This window comes from Candoia aspera, chromosome 13 (assembly GCF_035149785.1).
Source record: "Candoia aspera isolate rCanAsp1 chromosome 13, rCanAsp1.hap2, whole genome shotgun sequence".
Taxonomy (NCBI): domain Eukaryota; kingdom Metazoa; phylum Chordata; class Lepidosauria; order Squamata; family Boidae; genus Candoia; species Candoia aspera.
The window spans coordinates 15,271,793-15,293,883 of record NC_086165.1 but is presented as its reverse complement, the minus strand read 5'-3'; the positions used below and the strand labels follow the sequence as shown (position 1 = coordinate 15,293,883).

The 22,091-nt window shown below is 40.9% G+C and overlaps 1 protein-coding gene across 1 annotated transcript in view; it reads left to right on the top strand.

The window, feature by feature from the left end:
- The window catches only part of LRRK1 (leucine rich repeat kinase 1), a 68,177-nt gene extending 48,830 nt beyond the window's left edge, over window positions 1–19,347 (top strand). The window contains exons 23-33 of the mRNA XM_063314289.1: window positions 491–737; window positions 2,152–2,318; window positions 4,578–4,775; window positions 5,213–5,490; window positions 6,622–6,816; window positions 7,480–7,628; window positions 12,698–12,815; window positions 13,492–13,608; window positions 16,206–17,023; window positions 17,770–17,871; window positions 18,668–19,347. Of these exons, the coding sequence (XP_063170359.1) occupies window positions 491–737; window positions 2,152–2,318; window positions 4,578–4,775; window positions 5,213–5,490; window positions 6,622–6,816; window positions 7,480–7,628; window positions 12,698–12,815; window positions 13,492–13,608; window positions 16,206–17,023; window positions 17,770–17,871; window positions 18,668–18,845 (2,567 nt within the window). The 3' untranslated portion in view covers window positions 18,846–19,347. The remainder of the gene's footprint in view (window positions 1–490; window positions 738–2,151; window positions 2,319–4,577; window positions 4,776–5,212; window positions 5,491–6,621; window positions 6,817–7,479; window positions 7,629–12,697; window positions 12,816–13,491; window positions 13,609–16,205; window positions 17,024–17,769; window positions 17,872–18,667) is intronic.
- The last annotated feature ends 2,744 nt before the right edge of the window (window positions 19,348–22,091 follow it).

The window sequence follows — 22,091 nt, the reverse complement described above, 5'->3', positions numbered from 1 at the left end:
AAGAATTTGGCATGGAAGCTAGTACTTCTTCAGCGAGGGTCTGAATTTTCTGGCAGCAGGACTCAGAAACCCAGTTCTGGTGCAAAAACTAGAAGAAGTCCAGCAGTGTTTTTTGTTACACCTTTTAATACATTTGTTAGTCTGAAAAAGTGTTGCTTCTGATGATTGAATAGCACAGCTCTCCTCCTACAATACCAGTTCTAGCACATGATCTTATTTGGATTGAAGTGCAGATTTGTAGCTGTCCTGTCTCTGCAACCCCCATTTCACATTCTTCTGATACCCATCAAGTGATGCTTTGTGCAGTCCCTGGGCTTCCTATGGCCTTGATATTCCATGTGTATTTTTCAGTGGGTTGAACATGTTCCTGTTCCTTCATGGGACAGAAAGAACAGCTGGTGCCAACTCCTCTCCTCCTTGTCCTGTTTTGGGCAACCCTTTTTGGAAAGAGGCATCTCCAGTGTGGACCATTTGCATTTTGTTTTTCCAGCCCTTACCGCCACAGAGAGTGATGGGACTCTACTGATGGAGCAGTATGTACCTTGCCCTGTCTGTTCAACCGCAAAGCCCCATGATGGAAAAAGCAGCCCAAAGGAAGATGTCCAGTACTTCAACATGGAAGACTGTTTTCTCACAGCCATTGAGCAGGACAGCATCACCTGCACCCAGCATCCAGATCTACCTGTCCCTTTACAGGAGTTGGTCCCTGAACTCTTCATGACGGATTTTCCAGCCAGGTAATAAGGATCTCCCATTCTTCCTCCCAAAATTATGGCACCTGAGTTTTATTCCCTGGGGTTTCCTACAATAACCATTTTTCAATCACATACCGTGGACAAGAATATACATTTGGGAGATGCTTCCAGCAAATTCCTTAAATTTCTGCCTACCTTAGTTTACCCTGGGAGACTTTTCCAGCCTGGTGCCCTTCAGGTAGGTTAGAACTTCAGCTTCCAGAATCTCCACCAAAGAGTTTGGGAAATTGCATTTTCAGTCCATCTGGTGGTGTCAAGTTTGGAAAGAGTGACCTAGTTCTATGCTATACTTAATGATGGGTAATAATGGGTAGCTTGGTCACAACTGGACCACCTGAAATTGGTACCAAATTGGAATTTTTGGTGTGATGGAAGATAAGTAAAAAAGCTTGACTACTGGTGACACCATGGACAGCGTGGCAACTAGGGTCTGCGTCACCCAGGCAAACTTGGATTCTTCACCCCCCCTCTGGGGCAGACATTCAGTATACAAATACTATTTTGTCATTTTGCCCCCCCCCCCATCACGGCACCCAGGGCACATGCCCGGCTTGCCCCCCCCCCCCCCCGTAGTTGCGGCCTTGACCATGGATACACCCATGCAGTTTTCTTGTCGGCAGTTCAGAATTGGCTTGTCATTTCTTTCTGGGATTTTTTTTTTTTAAATTTCACAGCCTAGCTTACAACCTGGGAGTTCCTAGTGGTCTCCTATCCAAGTACAAGCCATATCTCACCCTGCTTAGTTTTTTGGGGCATCAGCCCAGGTTGGCTGCCACCTGCTGGAGGAAACTATTAACTATACAAGGTTAACAATGCCTTTAATTACATCTAAATAGAAATGAAATGAAATCTCCTGTAATAATAAAGGCGGGGCAAAAAATTAAATAATGAATGAATGAATGAATTTTCTACCCTAGCCCCACACACTATTTTTTGGAAAGCATCTTCTGCACACTTTGTAAAGGCTGTGTGTGAAGCTCAGCCTGGAGGCAGTTGTGCATCTCTGCTGTAAACAAACATGCTGTCCCAGGAAAAGCTGGGGGAAAAGCTGTCACCCATAAATTGTACATGCCAGGAATGTTACTTTGGTTTTCTAATGGAGGAGCCTACCTGCACTTTGAAGAGATGCTATCCATCAAAAAATACATTAGCTGCTGCCAGTTAAGCAGCCTGACTATAAATGATGATAATTACAAATATGTTCTCTGCTTGATAATCTTCTAGTCAGCAGATGGCCTGAGAAGAAGACTCATCCTGGCCAGGGGAAGTGGGCACTGTCTGTTCTGGGAGATTAGGAGGAGGAGGAGAGATGGGTGATCTTAACTCTTGGCTTGCATTTACCGGAATTGCTCAATAATTCCATTTCTCTCTCTGCTCCATTCTGTATGCTTGGCAGGTTATTCCTGGAAAACGGCAAACTGGAATACATAGAAAATGAAAACAGTATTCTCGGCCGAGGAGGAAGTGGAACGGTTATTTATCGGGCACAATACCAAGGAAAACCGGTAGCAGTCAAACGTTTTCAGATTAAAAAATACAAAAGCTCTGCCAACTCAGCAGCAGGTAATGTGCCCAGATTTGAGTGGTGTGGAAGAGCAATGCTGTTCTCCATCCACATGCAGGCAAATGTTACCCCTGTCCAGTATCAGCAGCACCTGTTTAAATACAGCATTTACAGCTTACCTATCTGCATTATGGGAAAGAGGGATTAGAGTTTTGGCTGCTTTAACCCACTTTATGGAAGCATGTGAATAGGAATTAAAAGCAGATACCTCAAACTTGCTTGCTGCAGAATGAGAAATAAGAAGAAAAATGCGGTGTGGAGGTGTGGATTGGAAAAAATGGTTTTGAGTGCAGAGAATTTGTGACAGAATGTGTGCTTCCGCTGGGCTGAAGCTTTCTTCTGCAGATGTTTCTCATTTGTTCTTACTCAGCTTAACAGAAACAACTTATTAAGTAATTTGAGTTACATCTTGCCTTTCTCCTCAGTTGCGTATTGAAGGCTTCTGAGTATAATTAAAATACAGAATGCAAGACTGGTAATTGATACAAAAAGTAACACTTAAATGTTTGGCAATACTGAAAGATAATGCACTGGGGGAAAGAAAAGGGAAACATTGGTAAAATTCTTGTGGATGGAGTAGAGTGTTCTCATGCGTATTTAGTTACATGTTTTATTGATTGATTGATTGATCAAATTTAGCCACCGCCCATCTCCCCCAAAAGAGGGACTCTGAGTGGTTTACAGTAAAATCAAGCGCAAAATATAAACATTAACATCTCATAAAACAGTTATAATAAAATACAGTAAATAAATAGAATCCAAGAAAGGTATAAAATCCAGGCTGGTGGGAGGGACTCTAGGGTGCGAGCCACCCCCAAGAATGGTTATTCACTTTCCCGCCCCAGGCGAGACGGCAGAACCACGTCTTCAGGGCCTTCCGGAAGGTCAGGAGTGAGGGGGCCTGCCTCACCTCCGGGGGCAAGATATTCCAGAGGGTGGGGGCCACTACAGAGAAGAAGTTACTGAAGGAGTATGTGTGAATGTCCTATTTGTCACTGAATAATCCTTCCAGTGGCCTGCAGCCTTGCTGGCTTCCATGATTAATCCTAAAGGAAGATGATTTAGGAGAACACTTCCCAAAGGATTTTTTCCAGATGGGAACTGTGGTAGTTGAGAAGGCTGCAGAGTGATAGAGGGTTGTTCAACAGGGAAGAAAAGTCAATGCCAGCAATCTCTACCTCCTACCAACAATAAGATAAGCTCAGATACATCACAAAAAAGAAATCTGAAAGCACTCAAAGAATGAGATTGAGAAACAAAAACTTCTGCTTTGCCTGTATAAAACGTTAGACTGAGTCCCTTGCATTCCCAGGTTGTGTCTATCTGGAAGCTCCTAGATACAAGGACTGGGAAAGTCCTTTTATTTGAAACCTTGGCACAGTGTTGCAAACCCAAGGAAACCATGACTGGAGTTGATAAGTGCATTGAGAATAGTGATGGTCAAAAGGCAGCATGCAAAGAATAGAATTTTTTTTTTTAGTTTAGGGGAAAGAAAGAAAAATATTAGAAAAAAGAAGAAAAAGATCCTTTACCTATCTACTAAACCAAACTAGTTGTACATCTGGATCAATGTACACAATTACACAATTAATTAACACAATCACACAAGTAATTAACATAATTACACAATTAATGTATAAATCATCTAAGTCAGCTTATTTAATAATACAAAAAGTGGGAGGTGATGCATAGTACTGTTGGTGCTGCTAAGCCAAGCATTTGAATGGGCACTTTGCAAAGCACATTGGCAGAAGTCAAATGTCTCTCCTTGAAGGCTGGAGGCAACTGCATCTTCTGGACAGCTTTCCTAGTCACCATCTGTAGGCATCTACATGCACAGGTGCTTTGCTTTCCTGTTGTTTAGGCATGCATATGTGATGGGATGGGAGGCAGGCCGCCATCCGTTCTGCAGAGAACCCAGCTCCATTGCCTTTCTCCTATCTCCTATCAAGAGATGTACAACTGCTTCATCAATCTAGTCCCCATATGATGACTTGCTCACTAGTAACAGGCAGCTGTGCAATTCCCAACTACACATCTGAATTCAGTCTGTTACATCTCAAAGTGGTGCAGTGAAAAGGTGGCAACAGTCATGAAATGACCGCTATTTGTAAAATTATGCTGCAAAAAGTAACTCTTAGGCCCACCAGCTTGCAAGAAGCATCTGGATGTCCCCTGTGAGAATACAGGGTTTCATGGGCATTGGATATGATCCAACAGGGTTGTCCTTATATACATGCCTGTTTTTCTTTTCTTAGACACGATGCTGAGGCACCTGCAGGCGATGGATGCCATGAAGAGCTTCTCAGAGTTCCGCCAGGAGGCCAGCATGCTCCACTCCCTTCAGTACCCATGTGTGGTCTCCTTGATTGGGATCAGCATCCACCCACTCGGCTTGGCCTTAGAATTGGCTCCTTTGGGCAGCCTCACCACTGTACTGTCAGAAAACTCTAAAGGTAAAAGGAAGATCTTCTACCCAAACATGCCCACCCTGGGGTCTTTAGCCAAAAAGGGTTCATATTGAGTTAAGACAGTCCCTGATCTCAGGTTTATCATTTAAAACTCCTATCCTGCAAGGAAATGAGATGGGGAAGGAAAAGGGGGAACTGAAGCAAACATAGGCATCAGTTCTTATGGCACTTAGTTAGAGACCCAAGTGGTGAGTGGTAGTCACTATCAAACTAGGATCAGAGGAGACCATTTTAACCTTTGCTCAGCTGTGAAGATCTTTAGGTGACTCTGAGACAGTCACATTTTCACACTCAAAACATACTTCAGAGGGTTGTTGCGAAGAATCAGTCAGAGGAGGAGTGCTATTGATGCCACCCAAGGAAGAGCAGGATACCAGTGTAGCTGACAGTCTGATGGTCTTTTCTCCTGTCTCTTACTCTAGGAGCTTCCTATGTACCATTGGGACACATGCTGACCTTCAAGATTGCGTATCAGATTGCAGCAGGCCTCGCCTACCTCCACAAGAAGAACATCATTTTCTGTGACCTGAAATCCGACAATATTCTCGTGTGGTCTTTAGACGTGAAGGAAAGCATCAATATCAAACTGTCTGACTATGGGATTTCTCGGCAATCCTTCCATGAAGGAGCTTTGGGGGTGGAAGGCACTCCTGGCTATCAGGCTCCAGAGATACGACCTCGCATTGTCTATGATGAAAAGGTACATGTAGAAAAGGTGCTGTGGCAGGCACTGGCATTCAAAGTGCAATTCGTGGGACATATATTAGCCAGAATCATAATTCCATTCCCCACAGCTGCTATTCTTAAAGATCTATTTCTCTACTATGCCATGATGCTAAACTGTAGTGGCAAACTGGCCAAACTGGACACTCAAATTTCCTAGTCTGTCCTTCCTTCCTTCCTTCCTTCCTTCCTTCCTTCCTTCCTTCCTTCCTTCCTTCCTTCCTTCCTTCCTTCCTTCCTTCCTGCCTGCCTGCCTGCCTGCCTGCCTGCCTGCCTGCCTGCCTGCCTGCCTGCCTGCCTGCCTGCCTGCCTTCCTGCCTTCCTGCCTTCCTGCCTTCCTTCCAGCTGAACAAGCTGGTTAGTGGAGTCCTTGGTGTTCTCTGAGCTTGGTTGTTTGCTTGCAGATGTTTTAGTACCCAACTACGTAACATCATCAGTGCATTGATGTTACCTAGTCAGGTAATGAAACGGCTGCAAGCAAACAACCAAGCTCAAAGAGCATCAAGGACTCCACAGTTCAACCCTGGGCTATATATATTCTCTTCTATTGCAAGTTGATTAGGGCTCCATTGACTTTATTCATTAATTTATTTATTTCAGCTTTTATGGCTGTCCATTTCATCATCTTGACAACACAACAACAAACATAACAATATGTTCTTGACTATTCAATCCCTTTGCAAACTACTTATTACAAAAATACAGTATTTCTTGTCCCTGAATTAAAAGTTAGGACACATAGACATACAAAAGTGCACTTGGGTCTGACTTAGATTCCATTCCACCTTAAAGGGGATTGACATACATTTCATGTTGAAATGTGACATGCTATTTTCCCCCAGGGTCTCTTAATTTTGTATCTTAATGCTGTTTTTCCCCTATCAGTTTTTGCATTGATTGTTATTCCAGACTTTGGAAATAAAAGGGAAGCCAAGAAATGATGTGTAAAGGAAAGGGCAAGCAACATGGTGAAATACAACTCCCATAATCGCATGCTGGTTGAGGCTGATGGGATTTGAAGGCTCTGCAGACTTGATGGTCACTTCCTTGTCTGCCCTACCACAGTGTCTCTGAATCACAATTTCTCTATCATTCTGCTTTGGCCTAGGTGGACATGTTTTCCTATGGAATGGTGTTGTATGAGTTGCTATCAGGGCAACGCCCCATCCTGGGACAGCATCAGCTTCAAATTTCAAAGAAGCTCTCCAAGGGCATTCGTCCTGTCCTGGGACAGCCAGAAGAAGTGCAGTTCCACCGACTGCAGGCACTCATGATGGAGTGTTGGGACACCAAGCCGGAAAAGGTACGAGAGAATGCGGTGTTTAGGCAGAGTTCTGTTTGATATATTTCTGAGCTAAAGAAACTAAAAGAGCCCAGCTAGTCCATCTTGGCCAGCATCCTATTTCTAACAATGACCAACTGAATGCTCAGAGGAAGCCATAAAGAAATGGTATAGGTAGGGTAGAATCATATCTGCTCTGAACTTGAATGTTGGGCTCCAGTCTTTGAGACCAAGAAACATAGCATAACAAGCGGGAACCCTCAAAAGTAGTCTTGCCCAAGCTGAAGCTATCCAAACATGTCAGATAACAAATCTCATCTTCTCAGCCAACTATTTGCCTTGCAGATGTACCCTCAGTACATCTGCAAGGCATTGAGTTACAGAAAGCTCATTTAAATCTATTTTTCCTTGGTCGTTGCTACAGCACTCATATTGTAAAAATGCATGGATGCTTCAGTCTTTTTAAAGTTGTTTCATAAGCTGGGTGCACATGTCATGCTAAATAATGGTTTCTTTAAACTGAGGTTTATTGGGCAAACCACAGTCATTGTAGAGTATAAACCATGATTTATGGCTTACCATTTTCTGTAAATCCATCCTGTAGATACACACAGTGCTCTGTATAGGGATCAGGAGATTTTTATATAAACATCATTCTTCTAGTCTGTCCTTTCTTTTATACAGCGGCCACTGGCCACTTCAGTCGTGGGACAAATGAAAAGTCCCTCCTTTGTCACATGCATGTACTGGCTGCCATGTGGGAAACAGTCCTTCTTCTCTTCTCAAGGACAGGAGTACACAGTAGTATTCTGGGATGGGAAGGAAGATTCCAGGTTTGTATTAAAAAAAACCCCTTCCATTGTGTTTTTTATTTTATTTATTTATTTGTCACACTTTTATCACCGCCCATCTCCTCTACAAGGAGGGACCCTGGGCAGTTCACAATAAAAACAGTTTAAAAATTCAATAAAAATCATAAATAATACTATTAATCAATAAATATATAAAAAATATAATCAAATCCAAGTAACGGCAGATCTAGTTCAGCTCATAAGCCGGTAAGGCCAGTCGAAGGCTGGACTAGGGAACCAGCCAACCCCAAGAATCGCTATTCCTCCCCCCACTCCAAGCCTGGTGGCAAAACGAGGTTTTCAGTTTTTCCCTGAAGTCCAGGAGGGAGGGGGCTAACCTCACTTCTGGGGGAAGAATGTTCCAAAGGGCGGGAGCTGCTGCAGAGAAGGCCCGCCTCCTGGACCCTGCCAGATGGAATTCTCTTACTGATGGGGTCCGCAACATGCCCCCTCTGCCTGATCGGGTAGGACGGGTTGATGTCACAGGGAAGAGGCGGTCCCTCAGGTAGCCTGGGCCCATGCCATGTAGGGCTTTAACAGTGATAACCAACATCTTGAACTGGACCCGGAAGCAAACTGGCGCCCAATGCAGCTTGCGGAGCAAAGTTGCTACATGTGCTGATCTTGAAGCACCTAAAATCGCCCACGCGGCCACATTCTGTACCAGTTGAAGCTTCCAGATACTCTTCAAGGGCAGCCCCACGTAGAGCGCATTTCAGTAGTCTATATGGGAGATGACCAGGGCGTGAGTGACCGTTTGAAGGGCCATCTGTGTTCCCTGCTGTGTAAATAGATCACAGTGTTTCTTAAGCTGTTGAAAATGATGCTGTCCTCAAATACTGTATGAAGGTTTCCTTTACACCTTCTTTTCACAAACCCTGTGATTTGTTTTGCTCTCATTTTCACAGACTGGAAATAGTAATTGATTGGACAATTCTCCCTGTAAGTCCTAGAGAACATGACCTTTAGCTTACTGGCTGGAAATTATGGGTATTCTTGCCCAACCCATTTGGAGGGCATCAGACTGGGGGTCGCCGATGCAATATCTGAGATCCATTGGGAAATGCCCAAATAGGAAAGAAGTCAATTGCCCATTTGGTCTCCATTAAAAGAAGAATGAACCAGTTTGGTATGGTGATTAAGGTTAAGGCTAGAAACCGGGAGACTGTGAGTTCTAGTCTCACCTTAGGCACAAAGCCAGCTGGGCCAGTCATTTTCTCTCAGCCCTAGGAAGGAGGCCATAGCAAACCACCTCCAAAATCTTGCCCAGAAAACTGCAGGGACTTATCCAGGTAGTTTCCAAGATTCAGACACGATTGAACTGATTAGGAAAAAAAAATAGAAGAACATGGCCTATTGAGCCATTAGAAAAAAGAACCATCTAGGTAGCCAGATGCTCTTGAATTAAGACTAAATAGTTCAGAGTTTGAACCTTCCATATTTTGCAATTTGTAGTATCCATGCATTCCTGAAAAGGGTTTCTTAGCCTTGTGTAAGTTCATTATAAATGCTCTGAGATCAGTGCTCTGTGTGTGAGATATGTAACTGTGCTAACAAAATGACCATTATGTACTAAGGTAAGTTGACCAGATTGAGGATACTGGATCACTCATTTTCAACTGGTTTCAACAATCCCCATTCTTGGCTGTTTTGTGGTGTTTGCATTTGTGTGTTTTCAGGCAGGGCAATAAACCCAAAGAGCACATCTGATTCAAATCTTTAGCTGCATAATGTCTTTTTTGTTTCCAGTCTTTTAAAGATGTCCAGTATTCAGTGATTAAATTTATGAGTGCTCTGTGGTTTTTCCCTGCAAAAACAAACAGTATCATCTTGTGGATAATGGAAAAACAAACTCTTTGTTCCTCTTTGGAAAAGCTCTCCTGGTACATTGTTGGAAGATGGGTCTAGCAACATTCAGACCCAATTATGGGTAATCTAACTTAACTTCATGTTACATTACGAACATAAATTGTGGGCATGGAAGATGTGCAGGAGGACAAGAGTCAAAGTTGGGGTCATGCAGAACTTCCGTGCATGACCTTAGATTTGCTGGGGCAAGTCCCGTGAGTCAACAGAACAAAGATTTGGTGTTCACATTTGTTGGGGCAAACGATGCAAAGCATAATGTGAAGGAGCTAAGAAGTCATTACTTGAAAGGGCTAAAATTGTCTTAGCCCTGTGCTGCTAATTCCTATATATGAATTCTGATTTTAATAATAAAACCTAATACATACTAAACTTAAAGAAAGAAAAGAGAATAGAAGGGAGTAAAAAGTGCAAGAAAAAAGAGAAAGGAAGAAGAAAGAAAGAGAAAAGTAAGAATATAATAAAAAGAAAATAAATATAAGAAGTGACTTCCAATCTTTATCACATGTATAAACAAATTTAGTAACTCTTCAACCTCTCTAAAGTTACAATCTCTTCATCCCATATCCCATCTCTTATCTATAAACAAATCCATAAAACATCATCTTTTCAGTCCATTCAGCAGAATGTCCATAAAGGGTTACCAAAAGTAACAACATATCTTGTTTTAATCTTGATCAAATAAACTAACTTTTTATTCCTTCCTTTTACTTCTAACAGTCTTAATCTTTAATTCATTCAATTATTGTCGTAGGATTTGATTTTTCTTCATTTCTTCTTTGTCCCATTGCACAGAATTCTTCAAGGCTCTAACAAGCCTCTTTTGTAAATTCAGTAGGAAAAAATTATCCAGGTCACTCTCCTGGTTTGTCATTTGTATTTCCCTTTTAAATTTTAAAACCTCAGCCAGTTTCTTTTGTAGATCCATTGAAACATCCTTTTCCAAGTCATTCTCTTGGCCTGTCAGTTGTAAATCCACTTTCAGTACCACTCTATCTTGTCAGATAAAATTTGTTCTATATCTAACATTTCTTCTGTAACATCTTTTGGACATAGTCTATCCATAGAAGCAGACATCATTACTGACATTGTTGATACTGTGGCTACTATTTTCTGATTCCATTCTTTAAAAGTCTCCTTCAGTATTTTCACTGTTACAACACTTTGCAACATTTTAAAGGCTTGTAAATCTTTCCTCTACGGTCCAGTTTTTGAAATCATGAAATTGCTTATCTGAGTTTTGTCTTGTAGAAACCAAAACAGAATCTATTTCCCATGTGAAGCTGTTTGTTCTTTATAATTAATTCTGAAATCGTACTGTAAAAGTTTCAATATTCCAATTTTATCTGGACCCTTAGTCCATTTATAACTTTCTAAGATCAAAATCTTATTTAGCTTTTTCCTTTTTATTTCAGATTCTTTAAATTCTTAAGCTTATGATTAAAATTTTCTTTCATTCAGGATTGAAAGCAGACTCATCCAGCGTTTTCAAACTTGTCGGTCCGAAGGTCTCTAATAGCTTAGAAGTACTGTAGTTAATGAACAATTTCTGAAAGTGATTAGAAAGTGAGGTTTGCGAACCTCTGCTGCAGTTGTGAACAAGATGGCTACTCCCTCCTGGCTCCTGGCTCTCAAACCCATGGAAAACCACTATCCTGTAGTCTCCTCACAAGGAGCAGCTGTCTGGAGCACATGTGGGTGATCTGTCATCCTCTCCTTATCTGGAGAGGTTCCAAGGTTCTTTCATTCACTGGTTCTTTGGTCTTTGCCACTGTCTTCAGCTCCACTTTTGCAGAGCTGTCTTCAGTTTGCCATACCTCCCCCAGAAGCCCCCCTGTGCTGCTTTTTGAAGGAAACACAAAAGAGCCATAGTAATTTCACCTATCTCATCCAACAACTCAACATCATTCAGTGCACTAGCCAGCCAAGACAATATTTTTGTTTGCCAATAAAATGCATTTTTTTTTTCCAGAACAGTATATATGGTTCTTCTCCTCCTTTGTTTGCTCTTTGTTATAATTCACATTTTTAAGGCTGTCCAACTCATGGACAACACTGGGCAGTGTGCAGAATTACAAATAAAAGTATAGAGCAGCAAACATAAACAGAAAGATGGTCATATCATTGGAATAAACCTATACTAATCATCTGTAAAAGGGACGCGGTGGCGCTGCGGGTTAAACCGCTGAGCTGTCGATCGGAAGGTCAGCGGTTCGAAACCGCGCGGCGGGGTGAGCTCCCGTTGCTTGTCCCAGCTTCTGCACACCAAGCAGTTCGAAAACATGCAAATGTGAGTTAATTGGTACCGCTTCGGCGGGAAGGTAACGGCGTTCCGTGAGTCATGCTGGCCACATGACCCGGAAGTGTCCTATGGACAACGCCGGCTCCAAGGCTTTGAAACGGAGATGAGCACCGCCCCCTAGAGTTGGACACGACTGGACTTTACGTCAAGGGAAACCTTTACCTTTACCTTTACCTTAATCATCTGTAAAATCACATGAGGAACTCACACCCTGCCCTAACTTGGATTCTATTTTCTCCTCAGAACCATCCTGCAAAGTAAATTAGGCTGAGTGGGTGCCTGACCCGCAGTTTAATTTAAGTTGCTTAAATGACAGGTTTGAACATGGATCATTTATTTATATTTATTTATTTATAAATTTATTCACCGCCCATCTCTGCCTCATGGGGGATCATTCTGCTTCTACTCTAAAAATTTCACTGCTGCACCGTATTATCCACAAGAAGCTTGTTCAGTTACATTTCCTCCCTCTTCTCTCCAAAGTGAGGGGATTGTGTTCTTGTATCAGGAGGGGGAATACTAGGAAATTAATGGCAACCATAGGAACTGGTGTGGTATGGTGGTTAAGGTGTTGAACTAAGGATGGGGAGAACCAAATTTAAGACCACCCTCAGCCATGAAAGTTCACTGGGCCATTTACTCTTATTTCAGCACAACCTGCCTCATAGAATTGATGTATGGAAAAATGAGAGGAGAGAATGCTATGTAATCTCCTGGGAGAAAAACCAGGGTAGAAATCTAATAAATAAATAAACTTTGACGAGACATATTTATTAGGAAAAAGCTCCAGACCCACACACAGCTGAGGTTTTTCTTTGTCTCTCACTGGTGCTGGCCTGCTGTTGATGCTGCCTTTTGACTGAATTGCCCTTCCTGGTTTCAGGAACTACACCGTAGTAAATACAGAGAAAGGATTCATAGAGGTTGCCAAAATGAGTTGTCCAGGAATGAAGCTATGCTGCCAGTTGAAACTTCAGAATTCTCTATGGACTGCAACAGAGGTATATCTTCCCCCAGGGATTCTGGATTTGAACTCTTTTCTTCTCCATTACCAGGTTGGATTGTTTCGGCCATGAAACCTGCTAAACAGATTCTCAGCACGATTGAATGTACTATGCAATTGAATGTACTGTAGGGCAATTGAGTAACTCAGCGTTCCATGTCACTTTTTCCCCTGCATTCCCTTCTTAACAAGAGATGATAAAGAAAAAAACCACAACTTTTTATTGTATAAATGCTTGCTTCCTCCATGGAATAAATAACATGCTAAAGCCCATCCTGACACCATCCCATTTGCTGTGTTTCCCCATCACAATTCTATTTGTTGATTTTAATTACGGAAAATCATTTTTAAAGGGGGCAAGGTGGAATGCTACGTGATTATTTCCACGGTTTAAAATCACCTCTTTACGATGAATCAGTGCTGATATTTTCTATTTAATACTGACTTATTAAGAGATTCTAAATGCCGGAAGAGTTATTTTCCTAAAATATCTTCAGTGCAATTTAAGAAATGGGTACACAAGAGGCTTCGCCGTTAAAATTTTGATTTTGTCAATATTAGATACAGAATTCTTCCTTCTTCTTGCAAACTGTTGCTCCATATTTTGATAATGAGAAAAGTGACAGCATAAATACCATTACTATTGAAGTCTACTTTCTTTTGATCTGATACAGGACCAGAAGATTTATATATACAGTTTACAAGGAATGTGTCCTCTGAAGGTTCCGCAGAAAGGCATAGACACTCCAGCTGTTGTCACATGTTTTCTTGCAGTGCCTGTTGTGAAAAAGGTAAAGCAAAAGAGATTTCAAATATGAGGCATTCATAACTTCCAAGTATACCAAAAATAAAACCTTATTTTTGTTATTTATTTTTGTCTTAGAGTAGTGAACATGTCAGAATGGCTGTCAATTAATGGCAGACTTAAAGCAATACCTCCACCTGCTGATAGGTTGAGGAATAATTAACCCTTGCATTTCAGTGAGCATTTAGTGGGTTCATTTATCTCCAACATACATTTTGGAATTAAGTCAGGGCAAGATCTGAGTGTGGTGCTAACATGTTTGGGGTAGATGTGGGTATGACATAATGAGGCTATAGACTAGTAAGATATTGTAATGTTGAAATGAATATAAGCCATATGGTAAGATTCCTTTAACAGAGAGCCAGTTTGGTTAAGGCATCAGGCTAAAAACCAGAAGACCATGAGTTCTAGTCCCGCCTTAGGTACAAAGCCACCTGGGTGACCTTGGGCCAGTCACTTTCTCTCAGCCCTAGGAAGGAGGCAATGGCAAACCACTTCTGAAAAATCTTGCTAAGATTGTCCAGGCAGTTTCAGAGAATTGGACACAACTGAACAGGTTAAAAAAAAAAGATTCCTTTAAATGTATTTCTGTGTATTAGAAGCAGGATGCCCTACTTTGGCCAGAAATCATTACTTTGACAAAGCCTCTAGGGACCCTAGCCTAGTTTTCTGCTACACAAGAAGAGACATATGCACTATAATGGATCTCCTGACCATCTGACCATATTACTTTACAATACTCAAAACTTGGTTTACATTATTGCACAATAAGCAATTTCTCTTTGGATTGGTTACATCGGTAGTTTACTCGAAGACTGAACTATGTAATAAATAAATATCTAATAAAGAGTGTCCTTACCATTTTGCCAACTCAGGATCTTACAGTTAAATCTTGATTAATGAAAAATGTAATTCTTGATGATAACTCAAATTGCTATGGGTCAGAAGAGGCATCCCTTCAGCTCTATAACGCATGGCATGGCTGACCTCAGCTTGCCAAAGTATCAGCAGAATCAGTTTATTATTATTAATTATCATTATTACTATTATTATTATTGTTATTATTAGCTACTATTAGTAGTAGCTACTTGGTTTTATGGTTTATGGTTTTTATAGTTCTGGGTTTTATTGTTGTTGTGAGCTGCCCAGAGTTGTGTTTTAAGATGGACAGCCATACAAATTAAGTAAGTAAGGATCAGTTTTCCCACTAATTCCCATATCTTCTATCTCAACTAACAACCTGGTCTTACAAATTTGCAGTTAGTTTATCTCCCTTGGGGCTTACTAAGCAAACAGTCTGCCCCCATCTTTCCTTTGTTCAGCAACCATGAGCAGAACTAGGAAAAGAAAAAGAGAGATCTTAACAGTCCCAGTTTCATTTCTCCTTTTTCTCCAAAACAATTCTTCAAGGCATCTTCGGAACAGTATCTTACTTAAAAATGTCTTTGGAACTAAAAAAGTTTGATCAGCTGGACTTTACTAGGAATGTTAAAGCTGTTTAAACACCCAACAGTCACAGTTTATTCAAGGCTTGTATTTGTTTTCCTGTATGGATCATGCAGAGGTGGGTGGAAAATGTGGAAATTCTGCTTCAAAGGTAATTATTTTTCCACTCCAGATCTTACAACTGTATATTTTCTCTCTCCTTTCTTCACTGGGAATTTGTCACAGAGTCATTACATGGAGGTTCGTGGATTATTTTTGTGATCAGTGCCTACTTTTACCATCTTTTCACATTTTTTATTCATTTTATCTACGTGGTGGATGTTTAAATTCCTTTTCAGCAAATAGACTGTCCTCTCAAAGCAGTTTACATTAGTTAGGGAAACGTCAGGAGGGCATATTGAAATGATAGCACTATAATGCTACATAGTAAGATTAATTACTTGCTATATAATACTTAAGTTATATCCTGATTATATAAAAACAACATGAAAGTAAAGATTACTCAAATTCAAGCTTTCTCTCCCTTTTAGCTTTCATTCTGAAAACTGACAGCTGTTATTCCTTGATTTCCATCTGTTTTTGTGTGCAGTACTCCAGATTTTTTTGCCTTGCCAAAGGTTCATACAGTGAAATTTAGCTTTAACAGATCCAGAAAGTGCCTATTATTATTATTGTTTAATCGGCGAGTATATCATTTGCCAAGACGTCATTATGCAAATGCTATCATTTTGCATCATTTGTGTAACTGCACATTATACAAATTACACATATGCAAGGGAAATATTATCCCTTGCATCAAGAGCCACCATATTCAGGATTCTGGGTTGACAAAAAGACAAGACCGACATCAGATTTTTCACACTGATGCCCTCCAGATTGGATTACAGCTCCCTGAATTTTCTTCCCAGCACATTGGGATGGTAGCAGATGGAGGAAGGTTATTTTGTTTATTTATGTAATATTACATTGCCTATGTTAAATAATAATTAAGAAGAAACTAGGAATTAGCACCTACTTTAGGAAGATAACACAAGGTGTCCACTTATCTCATTTGCCCTGCTCAGAACATTAGGTTTGGGTATGTAGGGTTCTGACCATCAAAACGTTTATCTAGGGTTCATCTTTGTCTACCTTTAGAACTCCTACCTGGTCCTGGCTGGCTTATCAGATGGGTTGATTGCAGTTTTCCAAGTCACGAGTGGTGCCCTTGAGGACAACTGCTGCTATCTTTGCTCCCACACAGCAAACCGTTCCTTGTTCAATATCATTGATGAGGATGCCCGCCAGAACCCTTACCCCGTGAAAGCAATGGAAATGGCTAACAGTGGGGCAGAAGTCTGGTACAGCAATGGCCCTGGCGTCCTCATCATAGACTGTGCAGCCATGGAAATCACCAGGCGACTGGAGCCCTACAGTCCACCATCCACAGTGGTGTCCCTTGTCTGCAGCTCAGATTGCAATGAGGAAGAAGTGGCTTGGTGTTTAGATGATACCACCAACTTCCTAGTGATGTACTACACCTCTACCTACCAGCTCTGTGCCCGGTACTTCTGTGGAGATCATAGCCCCCTGAGGGACATGTTCACGATTCAACAACCCTCAGCCTTGATTCCTACAACACTAACTGCAAACAGGGATGTGGCTCCTGAAAGCACTTCTTTGGCCAATGTGAGCATCCTGCAGAGCCAGGAGCTTGGCACTCAAATACTAAACCATCAGGACTCCCTGACAGACTACTGCTCTATGTCCTCTTACTCACCATCATCTCCCAACAGGATGCTGAGATCTTCCTCAAGCCTCCCAAGCTCACCCACAAGTTCCTCCAGCATTCCTTTCTTGACTGATTATGAGGAGCCCAACAAGGTTCAGGAGTCAGACCATTCCTCTGAGAAGTCTGAAATGTGTCTCCAAGCTGTGCGGATCCTGCCTGTGAAAGATCTCCTATGGATTCCCAGGTAAAATGTTTTGGGAGCCACACAATTGTTTTAGAGCTCCCTTGAATTGGGAGCTATGCTAGTTGTTTGGATGTTCTTATGCTTCGAGATAAATTGCATTGGGAAACCACGCCAATCACGTGAAAGTTTCAACAGCTAAATTGCATTTAGAGCCATAGCCGTTACTTGAAAGTCCTCATAATCTCATATAAATTGTGTTGGGAACAACAGGGAGTATATGAAATTTAATTGAAAAACTGCCTATCCCTTTCCCTCACTATGTAACAACTTTAATATGGTGATATTTTTTTCAGATTCCCATCCTGACATTCTCATAGACCAAGGAGCAGAGCAATACTAATGTTCAAGATTTTGTGCCATAAAATATGGCTATGGCCAGTGGTCCACATAGGCAAATTCTTTGGAAAGATTATATAAATCTATGGTTCTTTCTCTCAATGACAACTGAACCCTGATTGTTGGAGAACATCCATGGGAAAAAGCTATGCTTTCATGCCCCACTTTTGGGTTCTGTGTAAGCATCTAGTTGCCAACTTTGGGGAACAAGATGGTAGAGTAAATGGAGTCTTGATCTGATCCTTCCATTATTAATGGCTGAGTTAACCATTGGGGAAGAGAAAAAACTAAGCTGTGAATCTGGAAATCCCCAGTTAAGATCTTCACAAACTCACTGGCCTTGACTCTTCCCACCTAGTTTCCTTCTGATGTGTCCCAAAGTCCATAGCCAGCTTGTTTCTCCATTCTAGGCAAGGTGGTGATATCATTGTGATTGGCTTGGAGAAAGAATCCATTTCTCAGCGGGGGAGAGTCATCGCTGTGCTGAAGGCTGTTGAGCTGGCCTCCTATGGGTAAGGGGGAATTGGAAAGAAAAATGATCTTGGGAGTGACTGGTCCACAGTAATTTTTTTTAAAAAATATATTATTTTAATTTAATTTTTAATTTTAATTTTAGGCAGACAAAGGGAAAGGCTGTTCAACAAGGATCATGTTCTGCACCCAAGACAAAACTTAAGCTAAACTTCATAGCAAATTATTATAGAAAATGTATATATCATGCTAAATACAAGTCCTTCTGGTTTCAAGGATTTACTTCCAGAAACTGCCACTTCTCCTCACCCCCCTCATACAGCATGATGCAAGATTTGGAGGAGGCTTGACATGGTCCAGAAGAAAACAGAACATTCCAGGGAATGGTCCATGGTCCATTCCTAGATTGAGAAATTTTGCATATCCATACTAAAAACATTACATTTCTAGACACAGTTGATTCATTTCTATCCCAAGGAAAGTAATCTGTCCTTCTGAGAGCTTGGTGCAGAATGCAAGTTGTTTACTGTTATCATTCTGCATAATTTATTCTGGATTTTTACATTGGCAGAGTATAATTTAGGAGTAAGCAACATGGGACGTTTGGACCATAAGACCATCAATTCCTATGGAGCTGTAATTTACGGGAATTATCTAAACCTTTAAGAGGATATTAGGTTGCTTATTCCTAGAATATACTGTATATTAGTTAATCATAATGAGAGGCAAAGGTATGCCATTTAAACATTAAGGTTGGCCTATCTCTATGCAATAGCTACTATTAGAAAGAAATTTTCATTTATAAATCAATCAATTAATCAATGTTTTATTTTTCAGGACGCTGGTTGATGCTGCTGTTCTGGCCAAAGACAGGGTCGTATGTTGCTTCAGAAATGAGTTGATGGAATGGTGCTTGGCTTTCTGGAGGAGTTGGGGAGCCAAAGACTTTGACCTTTTCTACCAATCACATGAAGAACTAGGGAGGCTTGAAATTTGCCTGCGCAAGAGAAGGTAGTGCCTGTAGATCAGAGGCAACAACCAGAAAACTGACAACATTTGTTTTCTTTAAAATATCCCAACTAGAATGTTTATAAAAAGGGAGTGGTTGCTCCTTGGTTCTGCTGCTAAAGGAAACCTAGGTGGGCTTGTTCCTCTTCACGCATTTGAATTCCCAGCCAGATAACAAATGTCCACACCCTTCTTCCCATCAGGTGCATGTGTAAAGCCAACCAGCTCCATCTCTGCAGGGTCACTGTAATGCTGTTTTGTTTTGTAGCCTGTTGCTAACACAGCACTTTAGAAGTGTTGTCTTCTAGGACAGAATATGACCAACAATTGCATCTCAGTTTCCATTCTAGTGATCGACTGCAGGGGAGGACAGGGAGGACTGGAGTCTGATTCTGGAGTCTGATTATGGTTGCAGGTGATTTCTGTATGAAATTCTCCAGCTTACAGTATGAGTAGAACTATACTAGGTTAAATGAGGTTGTATGAAGAATGTCTTATTCTGGTGGAAAGAGGCTTCATGTTTCTTACTCTTCTATGTTAAACCCAATGTATTTGAGAATACACTTACAAAACATGCAAGCTCTCAATTCCACAGAAGTCTCCATAAAGTTTTCAGGTTGGTCCCAAATGTATACAAACTAATTATAAATCATTTAGGGATCAGTGATTTAATTGTAACTAATGTGTTCCATTGATTTCAGAGGTCCTTAAGCATAGTGCTCTTTTTTTTAGATTACAGCTCAAGAGCATGTAATCTTGAGAACCCAAGCAGTGTTTTGTGTTGTTATTACTTTATCATCATCATCTCAGTATTACCAGAACCAATCAGCACACAAAAGAAGCATATCCTTAGGTGGGGGAGATGGGGGGGGTGATAAAATTTGACAAATAAATAAATAAATCTCACATTTATATTTTTATGAGCATATTGACAATTGGAAAGAGGCTTTCTGAGATCATTTTTCCAACAGAAGGATTTATTTTTAAGTTAGAAAATGCATTCTTATCTAATTGTGGGTTGTTACACGTTAGCTCTTCCAATTGCTACTGCAGTTTTACTGTTAAGCTCTCAACAGTGCCTAACTCACCATGCTTAGTTAACTCCAACTCCTATTTTGATCAGGAGGAAAAAATAATTTTCATATTTCACTGCTCTGTTGCAACCTTAGTATAAGCCTGGTTTCATTCATACCTTCATCTGGCTTCAGCCAACTCCTTATATGGCTGCAGAAGCTTAGGAAGAAAGATGGGGCAGACAGATCAATTTTCCATCAGACAATATTTTCCTTCTCCTAAACTGTGTCTCTTAAAAGTATTAATTAAAAACTGAGCACCATGGACTGTCTCTCTTGCTAAAGTGTAGGAAGCAAGCTACACAGGCCTCATCATGAACACCCTTCTTACCATTCCTGTAGTCCAGAGTTGGGGCAAACAATGGCCCTCCAGATTATTGAACTACCATTCCCAGTTCAGAAACATCTGGAAGACCACCTGTCCCTGGCAACAAAATGTTACAGAGGCAGAGAGCATGATGCAGGACTGCCATTTTTTGAGGTAGCCCTGAGCATTTTTCACACTATGTATTTGCACTAACCCTTCAACCCACAAATAGAGATAGTTGCTGGCTTTATACATATTGCCATATTTTATGTAACCCTCTGAAATATGTTTATATAAAAAGCTACCAGTGCTGTGTTTGGGCAAATATAAAATGAACCTTTTTGTGAATGCATGGATAGATGATTTTTTTTAAAAAAACCATCCTAATTAAAAAAAAATGTTTACTGCAGTGTCAGTGTTTTGAGACCTTACTGAAAATTTGGAGTCCTGTGTGGTGTGTGTATTAGTTGGGAACTTATTGTTAGACTTTAGGTGCTGGCTGCTGACCTTATTCCAAAACAACATGTTTCTCAGAATAGAGTACTTCACCCAAGAATTACAGGACACAACTCAGACACTTAGTTGGCAGGTGATGGTTGCATCTGCTGAAGGTGTCATGGCACCTTCCACATCAGCTTGAGATTTGTCGCAGCAAGCTGAAATGAGCTTTATCAGCAAGCTGTTGGCTTGGAAGCAAAGCAGCCTTGCCATTTCTTTGACATTTGCACATTTATTTAAAAATGGGAACAAGTACATGCCCGTGTTGAAGCAAGAAAATTGATAAATAAGGTACTAAAATTCCAGCAGCTTTAATGGATGGTGTGATTCTGGAGTAATAAAACAAATAGCATGACAAATCTTTTTAAAAAAACCTTTCTGGATGTTTCTAAGAATGAGAAGAAACTTTTGTCAGTAGCATGTGAAATTATTTCACTGTTCTCTCTATACTTCAACAAATCGTCAGTTTTAAACGTTAGCATTACACATATATTATCCTTCTGTTGGTAACCAAATACAGCAGGTGACCTTGAAAGTGGAACACAGGCTTGGATCTGATTATTGGATGGAACCAAGACATCCTAACATTGTAGGCTAGACTGGAAAGTTAGCAAAACATGCTGTTAGACGGTAATAGTAAAGCACCTCTGCTGTCACCAATAAAACAACATGGACCCATTAGTTGATTGACTGAAATGAACAGAACTTGTTAATTATGTGCCTCATTGGACCAAATGTCAATCTAGCTTATGGTTTTCAGGGGAAGTAGACTGCTGTTCCTCAAACAAGGTGAAAAGGCAGTGGGTTGCTCCCCAGGTTTCTCTCCAATGTGTTTATAATCTTTGTAAATTCTTTTAATTAAAACAACAGTCCTGCATGGAAGCTGGTAAGCTGCAGAACAGAGTGGGGGTAACGTCTAAGGAAAACACCACTTTGTACCAATTGCCCAGTAAAAGAAAGACAAAATTCAAGCTGATACTGGGACCTCCATGTTAGTTTCACTCATATTGAGCTTATGAAGGAACAAGGCTCTATGAAGAAGTGTTGGGGATTTAGAAAAGTGTGTGAGGAAGCAGCAGGGTTCAACGGGATGTACTCAGCCAAAATGCATTCTGCTTCTTGGCTTAATACATTACATGACCCTAACAATTGAGGTTTGCAACCTATGGTCTATGGCTATGTGTGATCCATGCTTTTTGTGGCTTCCTCAGAATGTATTTTAATTAATCAATCTGAGAATACCATGGATAGCCAAGAAGACAAACAAATGGATCACTGAATACTGTAAATCAATCTAGAGTTCTCACCCGAGGCACAAATGACCAGGCTCAAATGATCATACTTTGGACACGTGAAGATCTAGCTCTCTAGAAAA